Source organism: Daldinia vernicosa (assembly GCF_022497035.1).
Source record: "Daldinia vernicosa strain CBS 139.73 unplaced genomic scaffold F5Y00scaffold_19, whole genome shotgun sequence".
Classification (NCBI taxonomy): domain Eukaryota; kingdom Fungi; phylum Ascomycota; class Sordariomycetes; order Xylariales; family Hypoxylaceae; genus Daldinia; species Daldinia vernicosa.
The window spans coordinates 397,132-423,344 of NW_025953935.1; the positions used below are offsets into that span (position 1 = coordinate 397,132).

A 26,213-nucleotide genomic window follows, 5' to 3' on the forward strand; every position below is an offset into this window, starting at 1 on the left:
ATTCGAGCCGATCAGGGCCTAAGAGAGCCAATTATAACTTAAGACGTTCTCCACAATCTTGCTAATCTTCCGTGCTAATTTAGTCCCTGAAAGGGAGTGGCGCGTGGCTTGGAAGCGTTTAGGAACACCTGGCTTTCCGCTATGAGTTGCCTATTCTGCTATTATGTAGGCCTGTTAGCGCAAAAGAACGATTAGATTATGCCGCCACAGCAGCACAGGCCCTCCAACTTACGTGCGCATTCGCGTTAACAACGACAGTGAAACCTTCCACTTCTCCCATCTAATCTACCTTATACCTTATTCTATATTCATTCTTTACAATACTCTTACCGGTTGATGAGGCAAACAAGCCGGTTGTATTGTAATATTCATTTAGCAGACTTTCATCTGCGTCAATTGACGGGGAGACTGTCTCCTCTTCATCTGATTAGTTAATTCCTTTACCGTTCATAAAGGGGTTTCTTGCATTGCCTTGAGCGAAGGTGTTTTGTTTCGTCTGTTCCTCTTTTTCCCGGTCGTTTAGCAATAACTACCTTCATCCGAAATACCTCTAAGACCACCTAAATAACTACCTATTTGTCTCCTAACTCGATATCGAATTGCCTACCTTATTCGATCTCACCCGCCTTTCTGTTTCTTGAAGTTCGCTATATCGATAACTACCGACTCGTTCTGAGCTCTGCGGGGTTCTTCGACCGACGTCTACTCGATCCCACACCATGAAGCTCGCTCCTCTGGTTAGCTTGGTTGTCGGTGGCCTGGCTGGATTAGGCACCGCGGTTTTGCAACCCCGAGATTTCGACTCCAACGATTACTACGTCCTCCACCTCGAACGCGATGCTCAGCCTAACCTAATCGCGTCTCGGCTAGGTCTCAGACATGAGGGTCCGCTAGGCGAACTCCCAGGTCATCACATATTCTCTACCTCTAAAGCTAGCGAAGATATTGTGAGGCGCGCTGTGCAAGAGCGTCGGCGCAAGCGGTCGCTAGGCAATGCGGATGTCTTAGATGGAGTAAAATCCTCCCACAAGCAGAAGCTACGGGCCCCTATGCAGAAGCGAGTCATCCCACCCCCGCCAGCCGATCTAAATCCCGGGAAAAGAGAAGACAAACCAGATGCGAAAGCAGTGGAAAAGCAAAAATTCGTCATGGAGAAACTTGGGATTTCCGATCCGATATTCAACGAGCAATGGCATCTTTTCAACCCCGTTCAAGTTGGACATGACGTGAATGTCACCGGTGTCTGGCTGTCGGGCGTCACAGGCAAGAACGCAACTGTAGCTATTGTGGATGACGGGCTGGATATGTACAGCAATGACCTAAAGCCCAACTATTACGCTGCTGGTAGTTACGACTTCAATGACCAGAGACCAGAACCTCGTCCAACCCTTTCCGACGATAGGCATGGTACCCGATGTGCCGGCGAAGTTAGTGCTGCAAAGAACGACGTCTGCGGCGTTGGTGTCGCATACGATTCCAAGATTGCCGGTATTCGCATTCTGAGCAAACTGATCACGGATGCGGATGAAGCTCTCGCAATGAACTACGATTTCCAACATAATGATATTTACTCTTGCTCCTGGGGTCCGCCAGATGATGGACAGTCGATGGACGCTCCCGGTATTCTTATCAAAAGGGCTATGTTGAACGGTGTACAGAAAGGACGTGCTGAGAAGGGATCTATATACGTTTTCGCTAGCGGCAACGGTGCTCAGAGCGAAGATAACTGCAACTTTGACGGGTATACGAATAGCATTTACAGTATCACTGTTGGTGCCATCGACAGGCAGGGATTGCATCCTTACTACTCGGAGAAATGCTCGGCTCAACTCGTCGTTACTTACAGCAGTGGTAGCGGTGATGCTATTCATACAACCGACGTTGGAGAGAATCAATGCTATAACGGACACGGAGGTACCTCTGCCGCTGCGCCCCTGGCTGCCGGAATCTTTGCTTTGGCTCTGGAAGTACGGCCTGACTTGTCCTGGAGAGATATGCAATATATTGCAATGCAGAGTGCAGTGCCCGTAGACCTCGACACTGGAGATTGGCAACCCACAACTATCGGCAAGAATTTTAGTCATACCTTCGGTTACGGCAAGGTTGACAGCTACGCTCTTGTGGAGACGGCAAAGTCTTGGAAAAACGTTAAGCCCCAGGCCTGGTTTTACTCCCCGTGGCTGCATGTCAATAAGGATATCCCTCAAGGAGACAAGGGATTGTCAGTTACCTTCGAAGTCACAAAGGACATGCTCAAAGAAGCAAATCTGGAGCGCCTCGAGCATGTTACCGTGACGATGAATGTCGAGCACACCCGCCGAGGTGACTTGAGTGTCGATCTCATCAGTCCGGACAACGTGGTCAGCCACATCTCTGCTACACGCAAGCATGATGTTAGCAAAGAAGGCTATAACGACTGGACTTTCATGAGTGTGGTTCACTGGTAAGTTTACCGGGTTCTGGTCTGGTGTTTTCATAACTAATGATATTTTAGGGGCGAATCCGGAATTGGGAAATGGACACTCATTGTTCGCGATAGCGTTGTAAATGACGACTCTGGTAAATTTATCGACTGGCATCTTAAACTATGGGGCGAGAGTATCGACGCCTCCAAGGCTACGTTATTACCCATGCCAAACGAAGACGATGACGCAGACCACGATATAACAAGCACCGTTACTCCGCCCGCCGCCACAACCAGCCTCCCTCCAAACCCAGATGCGACCAACACAGCAGAACCGACTGCCGTTCCAACAGACCATCCTGATCGCCCTACTAAACCTAGTAAGACTACGGGCGACAACATTGCTACTGAGACAGGTACCGAGTCCGAAGTCGCGGAGACGACTACTGCTGGAAGTTCTTGGTTGCCCTCATTCCTTCCTACATTCGGTGTCTCCTCTAGCACTCAAGCTTGGATCTACGGTTCTATCGGTCTCATCGTCGCCTTCTGCTGTGGACTCGGCGCGTGGTTCTGGTTCATGCGCCGCAAGCAGCGCCTCAACAACCCTCGCGACGACTACGAGTTCGAGCCTCTCAACGCTAATGATGGCGATGATAACCTAGGCGCACCCGGCGAGAAGGGCAACCAGAAGCGACGTGCTGGTGAGCTGTATGATGCCTTTGCGGGTGGCAGCGAGGACGAAGATGACAATGAAATGGAAAGAGACCATTTTGATATAGCTAGTCGCGACGGCGACGACAGCGATGGCGAAGAAGAAGGGAGAGGGGCTAACAGGGAGAAGCAAAGCTCCAGACTATTAGGCGAGGGGAGGTAGAGTCTCAAGCGTGACACAGAGCTTTTGTAAAAACCGTCTTCTCGAAGCAAGAGACGTCTCTTCGAAAATAGAATCGTCACAGGTAGCATAGTGCTACTACTATCGCTGCTGTCCCTGTATATACATAGTTACCAATATTGGCATATGGCATGGTTCGTAAGGCGTTTGGGAATTGCGAATTAAATAGGTTATACGTTATATACATATATAAACATACCTTATCCAAATACTTTTTTTTTTTTTTTTACCACATATCCAAGTGACTCCTCGCCTAGTTATACCTAAAGTATTCGCATTCATAGGTGGATCGTAAAAGGGACAAGCTTATAAGGCTATCCACTTGCCCGTCTAATCATCCAAGGCGTGGTGGCAGAGTGGTCTAATGCGCAAGACTAGAAATCTTGTTCCTTCGGGAGCGTCTGTTCGAATCAGGCCCACGTCGCAATAATTTGTTTTTTTGCATTTTTGACTGGTTTGTAATTTCATGCTTAGGCATTTAAACTTTTTTTTTCTTTTTACTTCACGCTTTGCTATAACTATGGTTGATATGAGAGTTAGTTATACTAAAAGTTGACATTGTAATAACAGTATAATTCGACCAGCAAAAAAATTTCAAAATGTAATAAGCCTAAGACTGATTTAATTTTACCTACATAAAAGGTAGTAGTCTAAACACACCAATAGCCCACCGACTTACTTCAACAATAATCCACAAGAGGTACCTACCTACCTACATAATCATCTCGACATCTCAAAATCGCATAGCAAGCAAAGAAAACAAAAGACATCGTCGTAATTAAGTAGATAGATTGGTAGATAGATAAATGCTCAGCGGCAGAAGTAGAAGAGCCGAGCTTTGGCAAAGCCCCTTCTTTGCTTTGCTCCCCGTCCCATTCTAGAAGAAACGAAGCAAGCCGAACTCGAATTCCCAAGAAACGCCGTAACTTGCCCGACTTGTCTGTCCCTGATATGATATGAATGTTCCTTAACCACTTCCGCTTCAAAGTTATCTACATAACGTTACCTGGGTCCCTCATATCATAACCTAGCATATGCCACATGCGCCGCCTTTCGGCAGTTGTTCTAGTCTGACCCTTGAGCCCTTTCAAAGGGGTAAAAGTGAGTTGAAGCCTATGGCAAACAAACATATGTCTTCCCGGCTTTCAGCGACTGCCTCGTCCTGTCCTGGCCTGGCCTGGCCTGGCCTAACCTTGGGGGAAAGGCAAGTATGCATGCATATATGTAAGAACGCTACTTTCGATTCGACCCAACGCCCATATCCCCCTCCCTGACACTGTGCCCCTCTTCCTTAACTCTTTTCTTACGCGCTTTTTCTCTCTCCCCCGTTTCCTTATACCACCCGTTCGCCCCCGTCCCGCCCTAAAATTACCCCGTATACGCCGACGAGCTTAATCCCTCCTTCTCCATATCCCGCACATACTGCTCCCAGACATCCGCTACGCTACCGTAAAACTCGACATGCGCGTCCGCCAGGCCACCTAGCTGGCGCTTCAGCTCAATGCGCTTGATGCGCTCGAAATCAACAACCTCTTTCACAACCTCCTCGTCAAAAGCCTCACTTGTCTTCTTCGCGCGCTCGGCTTCCGTCGTCAGCTCGTCGATACGCATCTCAAGCTTGCGCAGGCGTTCGCGCCGACTGGCCTCGTGGTCTACGCCCCGCACGTCCTCGATCTTAGACCGGATGAAGCCCCCGGCACCGCCTAGCGCTCCCGCGCTCCCGTACCCGTACCCCGAAGCCAGCGAGTCACGGTCCGCCGTTGATTTGTTCAGGTACTCGGTGAGTTGCTCGTGGTCGAGTTGCTTCTGCTCGCGCGCCTTGAGCAGGTTCTTCAGCGCGAGGCTGTACGCTTGCATATCTCGCAGACTGCCTAGGTAGTCTTGGTCCGTGTGCTCGCGAAGCTTTTTCAGCCCTGTCGCCGTGTCCTCCACACTAGCCGCAAATCCATGTACCGCGCTCTCAACGCCCGGTTCTAGGGTGATCAGTTTTTGGAATTGCTCCGTAAGGTCTCGCAGATCCGTCTCGAGGTCTATTTCTCGTCGGGCGACCCGCGCCACGACCTTTTCCACGTGCCCTAAGTCTTCGTCCAGCTTATCGCTCTTCTCGCGAACTTCGACGAACCGCTTGTCGTGCTTGTGAACTTTAGTAAAGGCGTTGATGAAGGTGTCGGCAAAGTTGTCAAACACGCCGCCGGTCCCTTGGTCGGAAGCCGTGCTAGTCCTAGAGGCACGAGACTTCATAGTCGCATTCCAGTCGGGGGACTCGAGGAAGGTGTGAAAGATGGGCGCTCGGCGGAGGATGGGGTGCAGGGCAATGCGCGCGAGGAAACGTTGTAGGGAGAAGCCTCGTCGGTTGGTGAAGTCTGAGCCAAAACGATCGCCTCGCACATACTCCATGCGTTGCTTATCTGGAAGCGGTGGTACGGCGCATGCTGGGTAGTCCTTAGATAGGGTCTTGTAGAGGAAGACGAAATCGGTAAAGCGACGACGAGAGGTGAAGGTTGATTTTTGAAAGGAGGGGAATGTCGACTATGTCGGCGGTTTAGTATAACTACAGACATGATATCACAGTATAGAAGTGTATAGAAGCCTGGGCGTAGCCTTACATGAGTTGTAATTAAATATGATACGAATGCATCTTTAGTACCGTCTTGTTCCTTACGAGGCTCGGACACGATACACTCGAGAATGTCGCCGGACAGGCCGGGATCCAGGCGCTCTAGGTCGGCACCATGATGTTGGGCTTGAGCGCTAGGGGGTTCTGCTTCTATAGTAGGTTTAGATGAGCTAGAGCCAGCCATCCCGCTCTCATTGTTACTGCTGCTCCACGGGATGTTGGAGAATGTGTCTTCGTCGATAACCGCCATCGTCAGTGGGGTCTCAGTTCCGGTCTTCACCACAACCTAGCGCACAGATTGAATAATAGAGGTCCTATCGGTATAAACGATGCGTTAATGGTTTTTAATTTGAAAATATTTATGGCAATGAGCTATAGTAAAATGCGATATTACTCCGAGAGGGTTAACGTCGCTATCGTCAATGTAGAGGTGCTGAAGTTGATGATGTGTGATTGGGGATTGGTTTAAACGATTCAGGTGGGGAGCAAGTCGGAGAGCTGCCTATCGGGTACCTAGCCTAAGTACCTAGGTACCTACGTATTGTACCTACCTCGAGGGCTGACACGACTACGTCACACCATGCAATATTTCAAGTTCAGCTTTATGCAAATCACGAGTTATTAGCTTATCTGCTTATACATAGAACAACTTGGTTACGTTTCTATCGATAACATCTATAACATCTATAATTACCTCCATCAACAAAATAAGGTACTCTAATACTCTAGTCTCTAATGACATTACATTACCTACTCTATATATATATATGTACTCGTTGTAATGCTTCTTACAATACAAAGCCCATGTTGTCCCTGTCCTCGTTAATAATTCGTCCCCACTCCAGCAGTAACCGGAACATATACACCTCCATATCCTCCCTCCTAATAGCCTTATCAGTCCACTTACGCCCCTCCTCCGCGATCCAGCGCGCGTCTTCCAGCCGGCCCTGGGTAAGCCGTGATTTCCCATTGATCGGTCCTCGATTCTTGAGGCCGATGAAATATGCCAGCGTGCTATGCAGACCGTGGTAGCGCAGGTCGACCGGCACGAAGTGCACCCACGGCATTAGCCGCTCCGTATACCACTCGCGAAAGATAGTTGACAGCACTGGTACGCTATTAGACCGAAGAATCGGGAGTAGATCAGGCGATGGCCCGTCCGCACTATCAAGCACCATGACATATCGGTTATCAAATGCCTTGGCCGGCTCCTTAAAGCCGAATTCTGTTCGCAAAAGCTGGCAATGTTTTGCATCTGCACAGAATTCGTTATCTGTAAAGGAGAACTGAAAAGGTAGAGGACCATTTGCCTCTTCTAGTAACGTCTTTTCGTACTTAAATTTATCCTTCCCATCAACTTTGTCGCCGAGAAGTACAGATATCGCATCGTTGGCACTGGCGTTATTCGCAAGATGGACTAACCGATGCCGGTGTCCGCCGAATAGCGAAGATTGGGTTATAACTCGCGAATCGCTGGCGTCGCCTTGCCAAAAAACAATATCCTTCTTCTTTTCAAACGCTACATCGTCCGGGCCCCGTAAATCAGGGCTAATAAGCGGGAAGAGAATATCGTTGAAACTGTCAGTTTTCGATCTGCTAAAGATTGGTAAAAGGTCTTGCTGTAAGTCGTAGAGATGAGGCGTCGTATGAAAATCGTGGAGGTTGAATATATCCGGCTGATGACACGGGTTGAGAAACATCTCCCAGTCTCCCAAGAATTGGCCCTGGGAGTGAGGTTTCACACACGAAGGACAGAAATCTCTCATGTCCCAGTGTACTCCTCCACGAGCAGCGGAACCAGGCGGGCACGCCAAGGTTTCGAGTTGTCGAAACTTCGTTGGAGATACATATGTTTGGGTATCCGATCCGAGAACAGCCTTGGCCGTATCGATAGGACCATCCCTCACTAAATTTGGCTCCTCTGCCCGACGTTTACGTGTACGATGAGGAAGAAGCTGGAACCTCCCCCTACTCCCTCTACTTCCCGCCATAGTCAATCTATGAACATCATCCCAAGGAACCAAGATCCTTGGTCGCTCATTCAGGTTGATAGCAATAGACATAGGAGGGAGATGTTCAACAAATGTTGAAATCATTGATACCGCGGATTCTAACATCGGCCTGTGAAGCGACTGTGCGGGTAAGTTGTGGGATGCTTGGCCATCGGCAATTTTAATAATTGCAATATCCGGTAACTCGTACAACTTCTCTAAGCCCTCCTGGATCTGTTGTGGCTTCATGCCCCAAAAAGGTTGGACATCTTCTGCGATCTGATCAAATTTGTCGATAATAACCGATTTCCGTTGCCGTGCATACTCAAACCACTTGTCGAAGTTCGGTGGCGGGTCGCGCCCCTGATGACGATCTTTGTATTCTGTAACAGCAAGCTTCAGCGTGGTACTGACAGTTGCATGTCGGAGCCAGCGATCTGCTTCTACTCTCCTCCTATAAACAAGTTCGTCAACAGGATGGCGATCCAGTTGCCCGTTTTTGAATATGGCATAGATGGTTGATGTAAATATAATAAAGACAAGCAGACATAGAAGGATTACTCGCTTGAAGACGACAATCCATCTCATGCTGTTTGCGTATGTAAAGACCACAAAACCAACGGAGATAATAGATAGCACTACCAGCGGTTGACTGGCTGATGTCTGCTGGTATGTCCCGATCAACGAGACACTCTGAACGCTAGCTAATATACCTGAAGTGAAAGACGCGACGGCCGTAGGTTCTAATACAGTAGAATCGCAAGCCCAAAGTGCCATTGATATGACGAGTGTGGAGACAAGCAGTCCTGTGCTAAAAACATCGAAAAAGTAAAGGGAGCCGATACCCCTGAAAGGGTGGTGGTTAATGATCTCGCGATGCTGAGATATCCGCGTCTCCAGACATAGAAGCAAGACGCCAGCGGATGCCATGAGCAGAATCCCGCCAAGCGTTCGAAGACGACCCTTTGTGGTCCGCGCCCATGAAAGCACCCTCCATGACATAACTATAATGACCGCATCGGTGAGAACGCCTACCCACTGCAAGAACGGGACGAGGATGCCCCCCTTTCCACAGGTCGTGCAAAAGTACGTAGACCTTGAAGTAAAATCGCCTGTCATAAAAACCCCATAACTAAACACGATAGTACTGATGAGGACATTGATAGGAGAGCTTATGAGCCAATTCTTAAAGTCGTCTAACGGGTTGCCCCACATATCTTCAGGCTCATCAGACACAATCGTAGGCGCACGGTATGAAAAGAACTCATAGACAGCTAGGAGTACAGGGAGGAAAGCCTAAGGCACGTTAGAAATATGTGTTGCTTTGGTGGCCGCGGAGAGATGTATTTTTACCTCTACGCCTTCAGAAGCGCATTGGAAGTAAGTGAGCACTTGGTGTGCGATCTCCAAGCGGAAGACAATGAGAAGTATTATACAAGGAACATAAAAACGACGAGGGCGGTGTGGCAGGGACGACTGCATTCCCTTCAGAACCGCCTCCGAATCTATCACGCAATGTCAGGAGCTGTTTCTTTACGGAATGATAATATAAACTTACCAAATCTCCCATCTGCGCCGGGAAGCCATTTTGAAAACAGGCTAGCTATGAAAGCTACCGTGCCTGAGATGAATAAGAGTAAAAATGAGGACAGTCGTGGTTGATCTTTGTGGTGCGTGAGCATCTAAGTAGGTAATAGTTATGTAGGAACTTGTATAGGAACCTACCTATTAATGAATGTCTCTGTAATGAACATGATAACCAGATATATGAAGCGAGAAAGCTACATACACGCCAAGTTAGTCACTTCTTCTCATACTTATAACGACCCAAGGTTGAAATGCTCATGACTTACCAGACGGACGTCAGCCTCGAACCCCCATCACGTGCCATTAGGACTGCATAAAAGCCAGTCGTAATAAAGCCATTCAATGGAAATACGGCATGTAATGTTTTTTTAGTACATAAGGAGTAAAGTGATGAGTTCGATATGAATGGTAGGTAAATCACAAACGGAGCCCTACTGCTAAAAACCCGCTGAAAAAGGAAATGGAGATCCCTATTTCCCCCTGGCTGTGGCGCAGCTGAGATACGTGCGAAGAACGTATTGTGAACTGCGTCAGCTGGGCTAAATTATGTGGGTTTCATAGTGCGAATTTGGCGTGACAAACTATGTATTATTCTCTTAAGTGCTTATATTAGAAACATAGTAAATGTATGCAATAAGGAGGATTAAAGGTATAAACATAAAAGCACTGTATAAGGCTCACGGAAGACATATTATACGACCATTTACTTCGTACGTAATTGTTTGTTATTGATGTATTATACCTATTAAGTAAGTTGGGCGGGCTAGTGAGATTAGTTCAAAGAATTCATTGTAAGTTGAATATTAACTATCACAACTTACAAATCGAAGAGAAATGTCTCATAAGTATTAACTCAATCAAGTTTCAGGTAGTTACATGTATATAAGAAACTAGTTTTAGTCTAAAATACATCAGTAATAATCTTGAAAATTCAAGTATAATAACATAATTCTGTTCCCTAAAGTACCTCAGTACTTTTCAAGTTACCCCCAGCTAACAGCGCCTTCACGTTGTCTTCTTGTGTTACCGGAAGACACGATACCTTAGGTTAGATACCTAATGTTGTCAAGCATACCCAAGATTTTCCCGTGGTATCGGGCTCGATATATGCCTTAGCATGAAGAAAAGTAGCACAGCGATATAATACATGTTATAGGTTAGGTAGGTACTTATAGTGACAGGACAGACTTTACGCCTCGAAACAGACTTGCTGCTGGAATATTATTCATACATGCGTATTTTATTTTTAAATAAAGAGTAGGATGGGAGTGTCTTCACTTGTATGTTATTATTAAGAAAGAGGATAGAGGCTGAATATAACCAACGCCATTACGTATATGGTCTATAAATGATATGATATATGTTGGATTCTAGATGAGATACCTAGGACAGAGAACTCGTTAGTATTGTATACGAGCCTATGGCCCGTCAGATAGTTTAGAGTTCCTCGCGAAACAACTTCGTTTTTTCCATACTGTTTAGTCCCGCCTCGTAACACTTATACCTACCGTATTAGGATTGTAAGCATTCGGTTTTTGGAGAAGGAATTGACCAAACATCTGCACTCCCTGAACTTAAATAATATAGTGAAGTATTAAATTTATTTGCATAAACGTTAAGCTCCTATTAAGGGCCCAAGGGTCTAGTGTAAGTGGTGTAGAGTTCTGACCTAAGGGTCTAAGGGTTGAGCTGAAAATACTATAAATACCTGGCCTCCCGTCGCAGCATATGCCAAAAAAAAAAAAAGAAAACAAGGCTCAGAAGTTTTGTTCTCGTCGTTTTATTCAATTGAAAAACGTTGTTAGCGTTACCACGCTAGTAGTTATCATCATCGTCTTGAACACGGATTAACTTACTATCCTTTTGAAGGAAGGAGGTTGTTTATAAAGAATTATGATGAGAAACAGCTGCTTAAACGTTCCTTGCTATAGGAATGGAAATAGCCTGATGACTGGGTTCATCGACTGGCTGGGATATTAACACATCTATGTACCATACTTAATTAAGGAGGCTATTAAACTTGGAAGATTAAACAATGTGTTCTCCTTTACAGCATTTAAGAAATGGCCTCACGTGTCAGATAATACCACCTTAAGGTAAGTATGTGTCTCCTCCCTTATCGTGACCTTGTTAACCACATTACAGATGGCAAAAATCCTATGCTAAACGTGTTTCTGCATCCACTACTCTGCTATAGTATGCAGGAGTCGTAAGAGTAATACATCTTATTTCCAACATGCAGCATTTCGTGCTCCAGAACAGCACGCACCTCCCACATACCTCGGTCGTGGTCAGGCAACGTTACGATACACCTTATCTAGATGTGCCTATGTGTTTACATAGCTCGCCGTATACGTCATCGAAAGCAGGATCTAGCGGGAGCAGCGGGTTAATTTAGAGCTTAGCTGTCACACTGATATCCCCGTCACTTACGACTTCTAGGATGACCGTATCTAAATTATATTATTTGCTTATCCTAATATATAAGTAAGGAAATGTTACCTAAACTCTGTTGTGCTTCTTTCCGCAGTATGACGTTGAGGTGATGAGAGTCGTAAAGGGTCAGAGGGTAGAAATGCGAGGTAGATACGCGAGGGTTACACCCGCAATGATTCTAGAGAGGCAAGCAATTCGGTATCACCTTCGGGGATGGGTTCGGTTTAATCCCTAACGAGATATTGTAGTATATTGTTATTCCCAGAGACTCGTTTTCGACATATCCGGGATAGGCCGACGCGATGAGAGCGCTGACTAGGTACTTCTTAACCTTGGGATTGGATATCTTGATTTCCTCATGTTGGGCACCAGCCATTTTAACCCTAAACATCGAGTCCCTAAGAGGATAAAGAGAACCGGGCAACTTCGTGAGAGTTATTCTTTGCGAGGGATGTCCGAGACGGCAGTGGTAGGGTTTGAATCGTCTTGATGTGCTTTCAACTCGGCAATTAGCTCATTAACAGCAACTCTTTCTCACTGTTTCTTCTTCGCAGCCGCTTTGGTACACTTAATAATAATGAACCATGGCCAGTTATTGCGCGGTTTGTGCACACAGGAGGAGTGGTACTGTCTTTCGGCCGGGGAAAAAGAAGTATCACCACTTGGCTATTTGTTACCGTCATGAATTATCCCCTCACCCGCACTAGCCGCTGTTATTTATAATAGGTTACCCCATAGGTAGGCATATAGGGCTGAGGAATAGACGGGCTAAACAGAGACAAGACCCTTAATGTTACTGTCGCTAGATCACTTATTTTATCTCTCCTCGGTGGCAAGATATCTGCATCTGGAGGGGGGACGCGTGATCCAAAGCCTGCTAATATGAGCGGCTTCCCGATTAAAGAAAACTGGGATCGTTCAACAATAATATCCTGCAGTAGGGGTCTTTTCTGCCAGGCTGGACTTGCATCGGAGCAAGGGGACTTCACTGGGAGGGCGAGATGATTGGTGAGTATATTGACGTGTCCCGATGGCTACGCTAAATGCCGGATTGATCTGTCGCATTCCCTCGACGGCAGCGGGCCGGTAATCTTATCAAATTGTTCCAGTTGACAGGTCAACAACGGGGAGCCGGGTTTGTGTTATATACCTAAACCTTCAAGTCGATAGACGGGCCTTGTCAGACTAGGTCTTACCCAATCGCGGAAGAGAAGAACAGCATACAACAAAGACTAGAGGACATCTGTGCAATATGTGTATACGATATACAGGCCTTACAAGAGACAAGACTTTGTAAATAGTGCCGTCGACGGTCGTATAGTCTTGGAAGAACGCTAATGCTGCGGAACCTGCGCCAGGACTAACCATAATAGCTGGAAATACTCTCCATGAGTTACACTATTGGACGACGGGCGGAACCAACCAACCCCATGACGAACCCAGGAATCCTCCCATCTGCAGGGTTCGCGGGGAAAAAAGATATTAGAAGAGATGGAAATGCGGGGAGACTCGCAGCTTGTATACCTACTAATATACATATCACATACCTCATATAGGTAGTATGCATATACATGTACGTACTAGGTTAAGCTGTATTCACAATGAGGCAGCGATGCATGGAGAGCGAGCCGAATATGTAGGTGAATATGTAGATGCGATCATGTGGCGTCGGTTTATATCAACAAATATTATACCCCTGACCATCCTACCATCTTGCTGATTCGACCGGTTAACTAGTAACAGAACGGAACGAGCTCCAGCCCAAACCTTCCCACCTGCTAGTCCTCTTAGTCTCAAGCGTGGTCGTTTAAGTTTTTGGCGAGGTACGGCTAACCTTGTATGATGATAGATTATACTATGTAAGTATGTAGAATAGCTGACGTTGCTAGCGGATCGTATGTATTAAGCTCCACCTTGTTGACCCGTTGGCTCCTTGTCGTAGGATTGCCTATTCAGGCAATCCGAAGCATCTATACCATAGCTTCTAGGAAGTCCATCCGGTGATTTGATAATTTGATTCATCAGCAAAATTTCTTTGTTCACCAGCGAGGCACGTGGGGTACGATGCTGGGTTCGCAAAGCCTCCGAGAAGCCAAAAGTTCCATCATGAGGTCTGTTAACTAGCCTTGCATTGTCACCGAGAACCCATATTCGTACGTAGTAAGATGGCCGTCGGTCTTTGGTTACATATCGGATTTCCGAACCTTCACCGGTCCCCTCACCCCAGCCAGCCTGGTTAAGGCCGATTTTAGGTATGATGGTACAATATATATGTTATTGCGTCTGTGGAGAAGACTATACTTAGCTCTAGAACTGTCGAACCCTCGTCCAAGGTCCCAAGGCTCCAAGTTCTCGGCCCCTCCCTCTATCCTAGGGGGGAGCGGAGCCCCCTCATCACCTGTTATTCTCTAATTGCCTCACCGTTAGTTCCAGGAGCTATGCCTGCGGCTTTGTTTCCTAGAAGACAAGGGAAAGAGGGGCCTAGACTTGGGTATTGTGAACACCTTGGCGTAACTGGCACTCTCGGTTCACGATAGCTCCCGGGACAGGGGACTAAAGCTTTGCCTATATATGACGTCCGTTGGGAGCTTGCCCTCCGTCAAGATGGAACCGACACATCGCCTATACTGCACTATTGTGCTATCGTGGACCGGTCCCTCCTTGTTCGTGCTCCCGGACAACCGTGTCATTTCCCACCCCACGCCCTCCTAGCCCAGCAGATCGCTATCTTTCTCAAATAAGGCACACGTTGGCCCGCATAATCAGGGCAGAGGTCTTGGTTGAACTGGGTCACTCAGAACATATACATACGGAGACGTCTCGGGCCCTCCATACCAAGCGTCCTCCATAAACCAGACCAACTCACAATGTCGAACCTTGCACAAAGAATATCTCGAGCTGCCCCTTCAGTGGGAAGACTCGCCCGCGCCACGCCGCGTGTGGCACCGTCATGCAATATTACAGCCAGAGCAGCAGGAATAGCAACCTGCAAGTTACCTACTCGCCAGGAGCCGACACGGCGGTCTTTTCACAACACTACAGCCAACGCTACCAAGACCGAAGTGACTCGGAGCAGCCCTCCAGGGATATTACCCGAGTTCAGCTTAAAAGACAAGGTCATCGTCGTCTCCGGCGGAGCACAAGGACTAGGCCTCGTACAGGCAGAAGCTCTCCTGGAAGCAGGAGCCAAAGGTACGACGAATGAGATAATATCCTCGAGGGAGAGAGAAACAAAATACTAACTATGATGGACAATAGTGCACGTCTTCGACAGACAACCTCGACCTGGCGCTAGCTCGTCTTTTGAAAAAGTAGCACGCCGAGCCAAGGAGGAACTGGGCACCTCGATAAGCTATCACCAAGTCGACGTTCTGGAGGCAGCCGACAAGCTTCACAAGATCACCAAAGATATCGCCGCCAAGGAGGGACATATCGACGGGTTGATCGCGGCTGCTGGCATCCAGCAGGAGACTCCAGCCTTAGATTACACTGCCGAGGACTCGAACCGCATGTTAGGAGTCAACGTTACGGGTGTACTCATGACAGCGCAGGCCGTGGCAAAGCACATGTACCAGAACGACACACCCGGAAGCATCGTCCTGATCGCCAGCATGAGCGGCACCGTGGCAAACCGCGGTCTGATCTGCCCGTAGGTCCCACCCCTCTCCTCCCCGGACATCTATACCAGACACCTGTAAGTGATCACTAGCGAGCTAACCCCCCGTCCCAGTGTATACAACGCCTCCAAGGCCGCCGTCCTCCAACTAGGCCGCAACCTAGCGATGGAATGGGGCGTCAAGAACATCCGCGTGAACACCATCTCGCCGGGCTACATCGTGACGGAGATGGTGCAGAAGCTATTTGAGAAATTCCCCGACCGCGCGGTCGAGTGGCCCAAGCAGAACATGCTGAACAAGCTTAGCAAGCCCGAGGACTACCGCGGCGCGGCTATCTTCCTGCTTAGCGACGCTAGCCGCTTCATGACTGGTGCGGATCTGCGTATTGATGGTGGACATGCTGCTTGGTAGAGCATGAGTGTTGGAGGGGAGTAGACTTGCTAGTGGGATATATATAGCTTCTGTAGCTAGCTGGCTACCTAGAATCAGTAGGATAGGATGGCTGTCTGCGGGGGACAACAGTCCCTGCGCCGGAGGAGCGTGACGATAACGACTTGACATGGGGTGTATTATCGAATGTACAAGGCGATGCGATAGACGGCGCTTTTACATAGGCTCGAATGCATAATACACTATACACCAAACAATAATCCACCCGTGGGCCCTCGTAAAGCTGCCATGCAACAAACTTGATTCGTTCGTTTCTCATATTTCCTTCGCCAGGCGTATGTATTTATCCCCATATATATCCCTAAGTCAAAGGCAACGTAACCCCTCTCGGCCCCAACCTCTCCACAACACCGCTCTTAAGCCTTAACCTCCTCTCGATATCAGCAGCCGGCGTCCCTCGCTCCCGCAGCGCGAGCGCTTGCTTCAGCGTGCCCACGTCCAGAAACTCCCGCCCCCGGCGAACGTCCTCGAACTCGAGCGTCGCGCGCTCCTCCAGCCGCTGCCGCGCGGAGAGGGCGCTGAGCGTCGGGTTCTGCGCCGGCGAGGGGTATATGTGGCTCCGCGGCCCTTGGTCCGGGGCGCCGGGGCGAGGCGACGCCGTGGACGAGTGGGAGAGCGTCGGGTTGGGCGTTGCGACGCCCATCTGTCTTAGCCGTTGCGAGAAAGCGGCGTCTGTGAACGGGTTCGGGTCTGGGTTTGGGTTTACGCTGTCTGCTTTGATTGCTGGGCGCGGGGCGGTAAGTTAGCTAGGTAGGGTGAAGCGCGCCGAGTGGGATGTTGTGGTGTAGAGTAAGTAGGGTGAGTGAGTGAAGTGAGTAAGTGCTCACCGTCATCTTTTGTAAACGACGCTCGCGGCTCGGGGGTCCGTTGCGCTGCCGGACGGGAGCGGGCGTGTGGTGGAGGAGCGGCGCTGCCGGGTGCTCTCGTGGGGAATTTGCGCGTCGCCGATTGGGCGGGTTTTGATGCTTTTGCTCCCATTGCAGTTATTGTACCCCCCTTATGTAAATTGGCGTTTGGATGGGGATGATACTGAGATAATCTTGAAGTTTTGGTAAAATTTCAAAATGACGTTGCGATTGCGATTGCGATTACGCCCGCGCTGCTGTCGGAGCTTCTGTCGGTTACATAATGAGGTACCTAAGTACATGTAGCTTAAAGGGAGCTTGGGCCAACAGTCTGACAATCTTAGGTACCTACCTAGGTACATGGTACGATATTGGTCTTGTTGAATGTTGAACTCAATAGCATGATTTCTCTCTTACATCCTCTTTATTTATTTCAAGTCTTTAGAGAACGATCGTGAACAACGTTAGAAGATTAAAACGCCATACTTTTATAGCCTCGTTCTTATAAATTTGCAATACTCCCCTAGTTATAAACTTGCAAAGTTGTTAGTTTCTCCAGGTGATCGTCTTCGTTCTAACCCATTCTTCCACCCCAGTCAGGGCGTTGAATCGTCCGTATCCGCTCTCCTTGCTTCCTCCATGCGGCAATGCCGTCTCGTCGTGAATTGTCATATTATTAATATGAACCGCCCCGGTCTCTATGCCTCGTGCAAACCGCAGGCCAACCTTTAGATCCTCGGTGAAGACGGCGGATGCGAGGCCATACTCAGTATCGTTGGCTATTCGCAGCGCCTCTTCTTCGGTCTCAACTTCAATAAGGCTTACTGTTGGACCAAACGATTCTTGCTTGTACAAGTCCATGTCGGGTGTCACCTCGCTGGCAACTATTGGTCTCAATCTCGTCTTTGAGCTCTCTGCGGCATCCACATCTCCGTTGAGGAGAACGGCGCCCTTACTAACTGCATCTTTTAAGAGATTCTTGTTCTTATCAACACCTCGAGCGTTGATTAAGACCAAGGCATCACCTTTTGATGGGAAGATGTTTTCTATGGTTGCGACCAACTTCTCCTTGAATGCTCCGCTGATCTTCTTATGCACGATTATTCTCTCCGTGCTCATACAGACTTGCCCGGAGAAGAAGAATGCGCCTAGGGTGCATTGCTCTGCAGCAATGTCTAAGTTGGCATCTTCCCACACGATAGCTGGTGCCTTGCCGCCAAGTTCTAGGACGAGAGGTTTTAGGTGCTGACCCGCAATCTTTGCGATGATCTTCCCCACCGCCGTGCTTCCGGTGAAGTTGATCTTTTTGACATGTGGGTTTGCGATCAGAGACTCCGTAACGGATGGCGCGTGGGCCGGATCGGTTACTATGTAGTTCACTACTCCTTTAGGTAGGCCGGCCTCACCGAGAATAGACAGGATAGCGTGATGAGTACGTGGCGCCAATTCGGATCCCTTGAAAACAACTGTACAACCAGCCGCAATCGGGAAGAGCACCGAGCGGGTGCCTAAGATATACGGTGCGTTCCTTTGCAATGGTGAGCTTAGGTTCTGCTATTTGACTGAGGGATATTTACCAAGGAGCCATTGCTAACACAACACCGTACGGTTCCTTCACGACCAGAGCTGTGATACCCGGCACACACGCGGGAATGGTGCCTTCTACAGCAGCCGCCCGTCCCGCTACATCCTTGAACATATCAATGGTGAGGTTGATATTGAAGTCGGCCCAGCTGCGTGCCGCCCCAACTTCGTCGATCATATACGTGGCTAGTTCCTCCTTCCTCTTGCTCATGATTTCAGCCGCTCTGAGAAAAATATCTCGGCGCTCAGCTACGGGCGTATTTCGCCATTGCTGACCAGCAGCGGCGGCGGCCTCGACAGCTGTAAGAGCTTCGGCCTCTGTTGCTATACTGCATTTATGCAAGACCTTGCCGGTGCTAGGTGATGTCACGTCAAAGGTCTTCTCGACGAGGCGTTCCTCGCCGTCAATAACGAACGGTACCGTGTACGTTGACATGTTTGCGGAGACTCGATGAATATTCAACCAGAGATGTAAGCGGCGTTGTGCCGATTTATTAATTCTTAAATCACCAGCAATGCCCCTTTCGGGTATACTATGACATTAGTGATGAGATAAGTGACTCTGGTAGGTAGCACACCGAATATGAGATTACTCAAAACCGGACAGACCTGTGGAGAGCGAGATAGCTGAGATGTTTTGTGCGTAACGGCGGTGCGTCATCTCCGACAACTTACACTCTTGAGGCTCGGTCTTAATATACGAAAACTCACCTCTAATACCGAAATTCATGCCCCTCATTTCCCCTATGTAGGTACACCCTAGTAATACTTGGCTACCTGAGTTCGCTTCCAGCTGACCCCACCTTGGTCGCATATCTCGTTCCTAGTGTAAGTCTTTCGTAATTCGTTACACGAGGTCAGTATCTTCAGCCGGGAGATGGTGATAGATCATATACGCCTTTTCGGTATCTATCTAGATCAGGAATATTCCGGACTATGTGATAGAGTACCAATTTTCGAATCATAGCTTACGCGCCTAGGTCACACTATTCAAGCCCGTAGGCTTGTACTAGTATATTTGCAGCATCTCTAGGCTTTACGCAACTATAACAGGAGCCGGCCCCCATTGCCATCGTAGTTGAAAACCTGTAGAACTGGGATGGTGGTGCGGACTAGATCGTTGTGTTCTCGCCAGTTGTGTTCTGTTGCCATTGGGATTGAGACATCTAACGACTTCCACATCATTGGCGAAACAATGGTTTATGAAACTATGACGGGAACACTGGCCAAGCTGTTACTATTTCTATAATGTAGGACTTTGATGATGTGCATGTTATTCAAGTGCGATATTTCTACCGCTATAGTTAAGTGCCTTAATAAAACTCGTCGTATAACCATCATTCTCAGACGTAATAAGTCATAAAATTGGTTAGGACTTAGTTAATGTCTATTGAAACACTTTAGCTTACAGCGCAGCCCTTATTCAGGAGTACCTCTTACTCAGTTTCATTTCATTCAGTTAGAGACTTGATGTCTTTGAAGTTACATTAGAAACGGCTCTTCAGAGTGGATGGGCCTCTCTAACCATATGACTCGGTGATAAATGCTATACCAACTTAATATAATATAGTTTTCATGAATTGCGGGATTGGCCGGGAATAGAGAAAAATAGCTTGGAGATTTTACTACAGGAGGTGAACTACTCCTATAGCTACATCGCTATAAAGTTGTATTGAGCAAAATCGAGTAGAGACGCACCCTATGAGTCAATAATCGTTGGTAGTATCGAAAAGTACTAAACCTCTAATCTGTCTACTGTCTCGGGGTGTCGTCTATGTGAAGTCATGCCTTATGCTTCGCTGACAAATTGGACCCTCGCAACTCTCTGTCCTTCTTGTTCGTATATAGCAACCGGACGTCGCTTCGCGCCTATGTTATAACCCAAGACCTCGGATGCGCCGCGAACGCCAATCTATAACAAATCGTACCGTCGGGTATCTCTGTGGAATGCCGCTCCGAACCAACGTCGGGGGCCTAGCTAATTGGTCCCGGTACGTCCGACCTTCAGGCTGACTCCGAAACTAGCTGCCCTCGACGGACTGCGCGAGGATTGGACAGACATATCTCCATGAGATCTTTGAATTTCCGTCGTCCGCAACCCTATATCACCGAGAACCGTATATGTCCCTCCGTTCGAGTATCGATCGGCTCTGTACCTGGCTTGAAAACTCCTCAACCTCCATCTTGACAATGTGCTCTCCGGGAACGACGACCAGGCCTAGGTACCGCGACGTCATGTCTAGCGCTACCTTGTCCGCGCCGGATGCGGAGCTCGCGGCTTTGGCTTCGGCTAGTTTTTGCTGCGAAGGCTCGCGGTATTCGTAGGTGAGCGATAGGACTATGTTGCTATGCTAGGGAGGTAAGACACATGTCTTAGCAGGGCATGGTTGAGGTATGGTAATGTAGAGGGTGGTGACGAACCGTGTCTGTGCACTTGAAGTTCCCTATAAAGATTCGTCCGTCTGTTGTGTAGATGCGCAAGTTCTTATTAAGTAGCGACTTGAGGAATGCTTCGGCTTCTGCCGGTTCCATATCGTTTTCCATCCTCTTATAGTATATATAAGTACCTAAAACAAGTAGTCCTAGGATATCCTAAGGTGGTATTGGATTAAATGTTACTCGGCGTCTCATTATACGCGACGAAAGCGTGTTTTTGTGCTAAAGGGAAGAGCTGCGAAGAGGGGCAAGATACTGTATTATAGGGCTTATCGATAGGGAGCTGCACCTTTAATCCTTCTGCCCTTACAACTCGTAGCTGCCGCCACTTTAAACCTGACAAGGGCCCCCCTGTAAGTCGAGCTCCAGACGCGATTACCAGGTACTTATTGTCGCGGTGCGGCGTCGAGTCATCGTCATCCATCATTTCTATCTTCTATTTCTATCTTCTTATGATAACTCCAGGCAACAACAACAACCTCTTTTATCTTGTCATTTTGAACTCGATCTACACCGCTTAGATGGATACCGATAACTATGTGGTCTCAATTCTATTATATATGAAGGCTTCACTTCATTTCTATAACGTCAAATAAATTACCTTCACTGATCGTGTAAGTCCCACGCCAACATGGGTGTGAACGGGCTCTGGACCGTGGTGCAGCCTTGTGCCCGTCCAACCAATCTCGCCACCCTGAATCGTAAACGACTCGCTGTCGATGCATCTATCTGGATATACCAATTTCTCAAGGCCGTTCGCGATAAGGAAGGAAATGCTCTGCGCAACTCGCACGTCGTCGGCTTCTTCCGCCGCATATGCAAACTACTATGGTTCGGTATCCAACCCGTCTTCGTATTTGATGGTGGTGCTCCAGCCCTGAAACGCCAGACTATCACGAACCGAAAACGGAGACGGGAGGGTCGAAGAGAGGATGCAGTCCGTACGGCTGGTAAGCTGTTAGCCGTGCAGATGCACCGGATAGCAGAGGAAGAGGACGAGAAACGCCGGAGGAGAGCCGAGCGCGAAGCGGAGGGGAGACCAGACGTAGATGAGCCTTCTGAAGAACTTCCTGATGCAGATCAACTAGTTTATGTGGACGAGCTGGGAATGAGCCAAGCCGAACGGCAGAAGAGTAGGAAGTTCTACAAGCAAGATGCCTATCACTTACCGGAATTAGACGGAGGTATTGAGGGCATGGGTCGACCGGAAGATCCTCGCATTATGAGCATAGAAGAGTTGGAGGAGTACGCAAGGCAATTCAACAGTGGCGAGGATATCAACATCTACGACTTCAGCAAGATCGACTTCGAAGGCGAGTTCTTCAAGAGTCTACCGCCCGTTGATAGATATAATATTCTTAACGCAGCGAGAATACGAAGCCGATTGAGGATGGGTTTGAGCAAAGAGCAGTTGGATGGCATGTTCCCTGACAGAATGGCATTTTCTCGCTTTCAGATCGAGAGGGTGCGGGAGAGAAATCATTTAACGCAAAGACTTATGCAGGAAGCCGGAATGACTGGAACTGATCTTACTCTAGCAAAAAATGCACGTATAGCAGGCGAGAAAGATCGTGAATATATACTGGTCAAGAATGAAGGGGCCGAGGGTGGATGGGCCCTTGGTGTCGTTAGCAAAGAGAAAGATCGTGGCGAGATACACAAACCTATTGATGTTGATGCCCTAGATTTTCAGTACCAGGCCAAGGAAGATGACGACGATTGGGAGGATGATGACGATTTCGAAGATGTACCTATTGAAGGTATAAATCGTTTACCAAGAATCGAGCCTGAAGCTAGAGCTGCCTATGACGCCGAGGTGCGAAGACGACAAATATATGAAACCAGATTACAGAATGGTCAGGGAGACACCCCCGCTGATGACGAAGATGAATCCCTATTTGTTGGAGGAGACGTTGTAGATAGCGTTAATGATCTCTTTGAGCCTCGAAACGAGGAGGATATCCTTATTAACGATGAGGATGAGGACCTTAGCCGAGCTATCGCCTTGTCTCTGAAGAACCAGCATGGAGTAACCTCATCAGGAGAGGGGGAAGAAGAGGAAGAAGAATTTGAAGATGTTCCTACTCCTAAGTGGACGCAACAAGCTACCGAAGGACCAAAGCCGATTACCTCCGCAAGCGGGAATATGATCGCGCATATTGTAAACAATAGAGCTAATGCGGCGATGTCCAAGCCTGCGCCGACACGACGGGATAGCAACGAGAGTAGTGATAGTGAAGTCGATCTACGAGCTGCTCTATCAAAAAGGAAAAAGAAAGCACCAGTTTTTCAACCCCAATCTGCGCCAGTGGTTCAAAATATAAAGAACCCATTTGATGGGCCCTTGCCGTTCGAGAAACTGGACTGGAAGTCAAGTATTTTCGCAAATAAAGAGAAGGCGACTGCCAAAGTAATCGAGAAGAAGGCTGAAGACGAACCAGCGTCTGATGAGCTCGCAGGTGGTTTCATACGAGACGGCAGTGATGATGCTAATGCTGATGCTGATGCTGATGACAAGGTACAAGAAAGTGAAGCAGCGCGTCCTCTACCACCATGGATGATGCAAGACGAGTCAGATATCCGCGAATCTCTAAAGGCACGACGAGCTATCGAGCATGAAATTAACGAGCAGGATCGAGAAGCTGCGCTCGAAGAGGAAAAACGGTGGCGCAAGGATGCAATTATCGAGATCGAGTCATCGGACGACGAAAGCGATATTCAAATTATCGAAGCACCCCCGTTACCGCATCAAAAGAGCCCTATATATGTGGAGGAGGATCGAGGCACACCACGACTATCTCCTGCTACTTTGACAAGGGTCAATCCTCCCGTTGCTGACGAAGAAGACCAAATTGGAGATACCCGCCGCGCAGATATCGTACAAGAGCAGGCTGCTTCCCAAGTCGAGGCAATTGACGACACAGTATCTAGTCCCAAACCGGCCTCCAAATCAGCTTCACCCGAGCCGGATTTTGAAGAAGTTGAGATTCTACAGCCCCCAGAAGAACCCATCAGCAATGATGTTGCTCCGCAGCCAGCATCTCCTGAGCCTACCTTTGAAGATGTTGATGTGCCTGCGCCGGAAGCTTTTGAATCGCCTGATAGATCGGAACCTGTAGCCGAGGCTGCTAATGACGAAATTTTTGGCGATGCCGAGTTTGACGACAACGAATTTAGCGATCCCGAGGAGGAAGAGTTACTTGCCCAAATGGCTGAAGAAGCCGAAGAGCACGCACGCTTTGCCAGTCAGCTGAACCATAAGTCCGAGAAGGAGAACCAAGAAGCTTATGAGCGAGAACTCAAGGCACTACGAACACAGCAGAAGAAGGACCGAAGAGATGCGGACGAAGTTACTCAGATTATGATTACCGAATGTCAAGCCCTGTTGCGATTTTTTGGTATCCCTTACATTACCGCGCCGATGGAAGCAGAAGCTCAATGTGCCGAGCTGGTTAAACTTGGCTTGGTCGATGGCATAGTGACGGACGATTCGGATACCTTTTTATTTGGTGGTACCCGAGTGTACAAAAACATGTTCAATAGCAATAAGTTCGTGGAATGTTATCTTGGATCTGATCTTGAGAAGGAACTATCGCTCTCCCGCGAACAACTAATATCCTTAGCCCAATTACTCGGTTCTGATTATACGGAGGGTCTTCCAGGAGTTGGACCCGTGACCGCCGTCGAGATACTTTCCGAGTTTCCCGGTAAAGACGGACTCACAAAGTTCCGAGAGTGGTGGCAGGACGTCCAGATCAACAATCGACCAAAGGAAGCAGATCAATCATCAGCGTTCAGAAGGAAATTCCGCAAATCCCAGGCTACGAAGCTGTTCCTACCTCCCGGTTTCCCCAATTTAGCCGTGTACGATGCTTACCTACACCCAGAGGTTGACAGTACCCCAGACCCGTTCCAATGGGGTGTGCCTGATGTTGCGGGCCTACGAAAATTCCTAATGAGCACAATTGGATGGAGCGAGGAACGAACAGACGAAGTCCTCGTCCCGGTGATCAGGGACATGAACCGACGAGAGGCCGAAGGTACACAGAGTAACATCACGAGGTACTTTGAGGGCACCGTCGGTGTCGGGGCAAAAGAAGCATTTGCCCCGAGGCAAAGGGTCCAGGGGAGCAAGCGCATGGCTCAAGCGGTTAACAAGCTGCGCGCAAACACCGTGGTTGGGGGCATTTCTACCTCTGCTGCGGTAGAAGCGGAAGCGGAAGCAGAGGACGAAAGTCTTGCGCCGCCCCCACAAAAATCCGCGCGGAGGAAGAGGAAGGCCAGGAATGCGATTACGATTGATGATGACGACGACGATGATGAATACGCCGATGGAGGCGAGGGCAGTGGGGATAGAGATAATGGCGTTAGGAAAACTGCTAGTAGGCAAAAGGGTAGAGGCGCCAAAAGGGGGAAGAGAACTAAGGCGTCTGCGTAGATTAGTTATCTCTTTCTCTAGCAAGACCGCACCACTGTAGAATTGTGTAATCTTAGAGGGCTCAGGCTTTGTATACTACTTGATATCTTGCGAGATGAGAAATTTAGATGTTTACCTAAATATAAAGTCTTGAAATCAATTATGCTACATAAAAATAATATAAATTGTTAGATATTATTATTCTCTTAGTCATAGGTAGGACCAGCCAAAGGTTTTCGGGATTTGGTAGTGTGTCGCGGATGGAAAGTGAAAAACAAGAAAAAAAAATTTTCTATAAATGTCGACGGACCTAGTTGAAGTTATTGTCGCATTTGGTAATTCCATGTGGAAGACATGGCAAAAAGTTGATCAACGCAGGGATCGAACCTGCGACCTTCTGTGTCCTCACAATACACTATACAGTGAAATTGTAAGACAGACGTGATGACCACTACACCAGTTGACCATGAGCTGTGATTTGCGAGAAACCACAACCTCGGATGAGAATTCGGCGCTTTACATGACATTATATTGGTCTGTTTGTTAGCGGGAGGATCTATGTGGAATTAGTGCGTTACAAGCCCAACAGTGTGGAACCCGGCGCTAGGTTAGAGCCTTTATGTTAGACCTGGCGGCTTACATTAAGTACATTACACTAGGTACCTACCTAAGCTACATGTACCTATAGTAATCCGTAACAGGTAGACAATAAGCAGTATATTACTTGGCTAACCTATAGCAACATGGCTGCACCCATAGTGTAAGATCTATGGGTTTGCTTCTTTTGACCTGACGACGGCTATACTGTCATATTGTATCTCCGAGAGATGGGATATGGATGTAAGTATTTTTATAATGTACAAAAAGCAAACGGGTCATCAAACATCAAAGTGAGACTTTGTCTAAGGCAGCTGGGTAGATTTTCAGGCAACTCAGA

The 26,213-nt window shown here is 48.1% G+C and overlaps 8 protein-coding genes and 2 non-coding genes across 10 annotated transcripts; 4 read left to right on the top strand and 6 right to left on the bottom strand.

Annotated features, from left to right (window-relative positions):
- Nucleotides 1-202: 202 nt before the first annotated feature.
- F5Y00DRAFT_235341 (peptidase S8/S53 domain-containing protein) lies at nt 203-3,505 on the top strand. The gene is made up of 2 exons (XM_048007543.1): nt 203-2,443; nt 2,495-3,505. Exons 1-2 carry the CDS (start codon nt 720-722, stop codon nt 3,276-3,278), a joined length of 2,508 nt encoding a protein of 835 aa, XP_047865562.1. The 5' UTR covers nt 203-719; the 3' UTR covers nt 3,279-3,505.
- A 133-nt stretch (nt 3,506-3,638) lies between these two features.
- F5Y00DRAFT_t70 lies at nt 3,639-3,720 on the top strand. Its single transcript has one exon. It is a non-coding gene; the product is annotated as a tRNA-Ser (tRNA).
- A 921-nt stretch (nt 3,721-4,641) lies between these two features.
- F5Y00DRAFT_235343 (uncharacterized protein) lies at nt 4,642-6,372 on the bottom strand. Its single transcript, XM_048007544.1, has 2 exons — nt 5,903-6,372; nt 4,642-5,825 (listed from the first exon to the last, which is right to left on the bottom strand). Exons 1-2 carry the CDS (start codon nt 6,161-6,163, stop codon nt 4,665-4,667), a joined length of 1,422 nt encoding a protein of 473 aa, XP_047865563.1. The 5' UTR covers nt 6,164-6,372; the 3' UTR covers nt 4,642-4,664.
- A 238-nt stretch (nt 6,373-6,610) lies between these two features.
- On the bottom strand, nt 6,611-9,937 carry F5Y00DRAFT_235344 (glycosyltransferase family 90 protein). The gene is made up of 5 exons (XM_048007545.1): nt 9,758-9,937; nt 9,630-9,685; nt 9,463-9,567; nt 9,258-9,409; nt 6,611-9,200 (listed from the first exon to the last, which is right to left on the bottom strand). Exons 1-5 carry the CDS (start codon nt 9,793-9,795, stop codon nt 6,702-6,704), a joined length of 2,850 nt encoding a protein of 949 aa, XP_047865564.1. The 5' UTR covers nt 9,796-9,937; the 3' UTR covers nt 6,611-6,701.
- Nucleotides 9,938-14,794: 4,857 nt separating this feature from the next.
- Nucleotides 14,795-15,955, top strand: F5Y00DRAFT_261421 (NAD(P)-binding protein; the record flags this gene model as incomplete). Its single annotated transcript, XM_048011202.1, has 3 exons — nt 14,795-15,119; nt 15,186-15,576; nt 15,658-15,955. The coding sequence occupies 3 exons, from the start codon at nt 14,795-14,797 to the stop codon at nt 15,953-15,955; spliced, it is 1,014 nt and encodes a 337-aa protein (XP_047865565.1).
- Nucleotides 15,956-16,200: 245 nt separating this feature from the next.
- Nucleotides 16,201-17,069, bottom strand: F5Y00DRAFT_55431 (uncharacterized protein). The gene is made up of 2 exons (XM_048013804.1): nt 16,822-17,069; nt 16,201-16,717 (listed from the first exon to the last, which is right to left on the bottom strand). The coding sequence occupies exons 1-2, from the start codon at nt 16,970-16,972 to the stop codon at nt 16,296-16,298; spliced, it is 573 nt and encodes a 190-aa protein (XP_047865566.1). The 5' UTR covers nt 16,973-17,069; the 3' UTR covers nt 16,201-16,295.
- A 201-nt stretch (nt 17,070-17,270) lies between these two features.
- Nucleotides 17,271-19,456, bottom strand: F5Y00DRAFT_55452 (aldehyde dehydrogenase). Its single transcript, XM_048013805.1, has 2 exons — nt 18,417-19,456; nt 17,271-18,367 (listed from the first exon to the last, which is right to left on the bottom strand). Exons 1-2 carry the CDS (start codon nt 18,857-18,859, stop codon nt 17,386-17,388), a joined length of 1,425 nt encoding a protein of 474 aa, XP_047865567.1. The 5' UTR covers nt 18,860-19,456; the 3' UTR covers nt 17,271-17,385.
- A 1,072-nt stretch (nt 19,457-20,528) lies between these two features.
- On the bottom strand, nt 20,529-20,955 carry F5Y00DRAFT_261424 (uncharacterized protein; the record flags this gene model as incomplete). The annotated part of the gene is made up of 2 exons (XM_048011203.1): nt 20,529-20,774; nt 20,845-20,955. The coding sequence occupies 2 exons, from the start codon at nt 20,953-20,955 to the stop codon at nt 20,529-20,531; spliced, it is 357 nt and encodes a 118-aa protein (XP_047865568.1).
- A 325-nt stretch (nt 20,956-21,280) lies between these two features.
- Nucleotides 21,281-25,522, top strand: F5Y00DRAFT_235358 (PIN domain-like protein). Its single transcript, XM_048007546.1, has one exon. The coding sequence runs from the start codon at nt 21,491-21,493 to the stop codon at nt 25,295-25,297; it is 3,807 nt and encodes a 1,268-aa protein (XP_047865569.1). The 5' UTR covers nt 21,281-21,490; the 3' UTR covers nt 25,298-25,522.
- Nucleotides 25,523-25,642: 120 nt separating this feature from the next.
- F5Y00DRAFT_t73 lies at nt 25,643-25,742 on the bottom strand. The gene has a single exon. It is a non-coding gene; the product is annotated as a tRNA-Val (tRNA).
- Nucleotides 25,743-26,213: the final 471 nt, after the last annotated feature.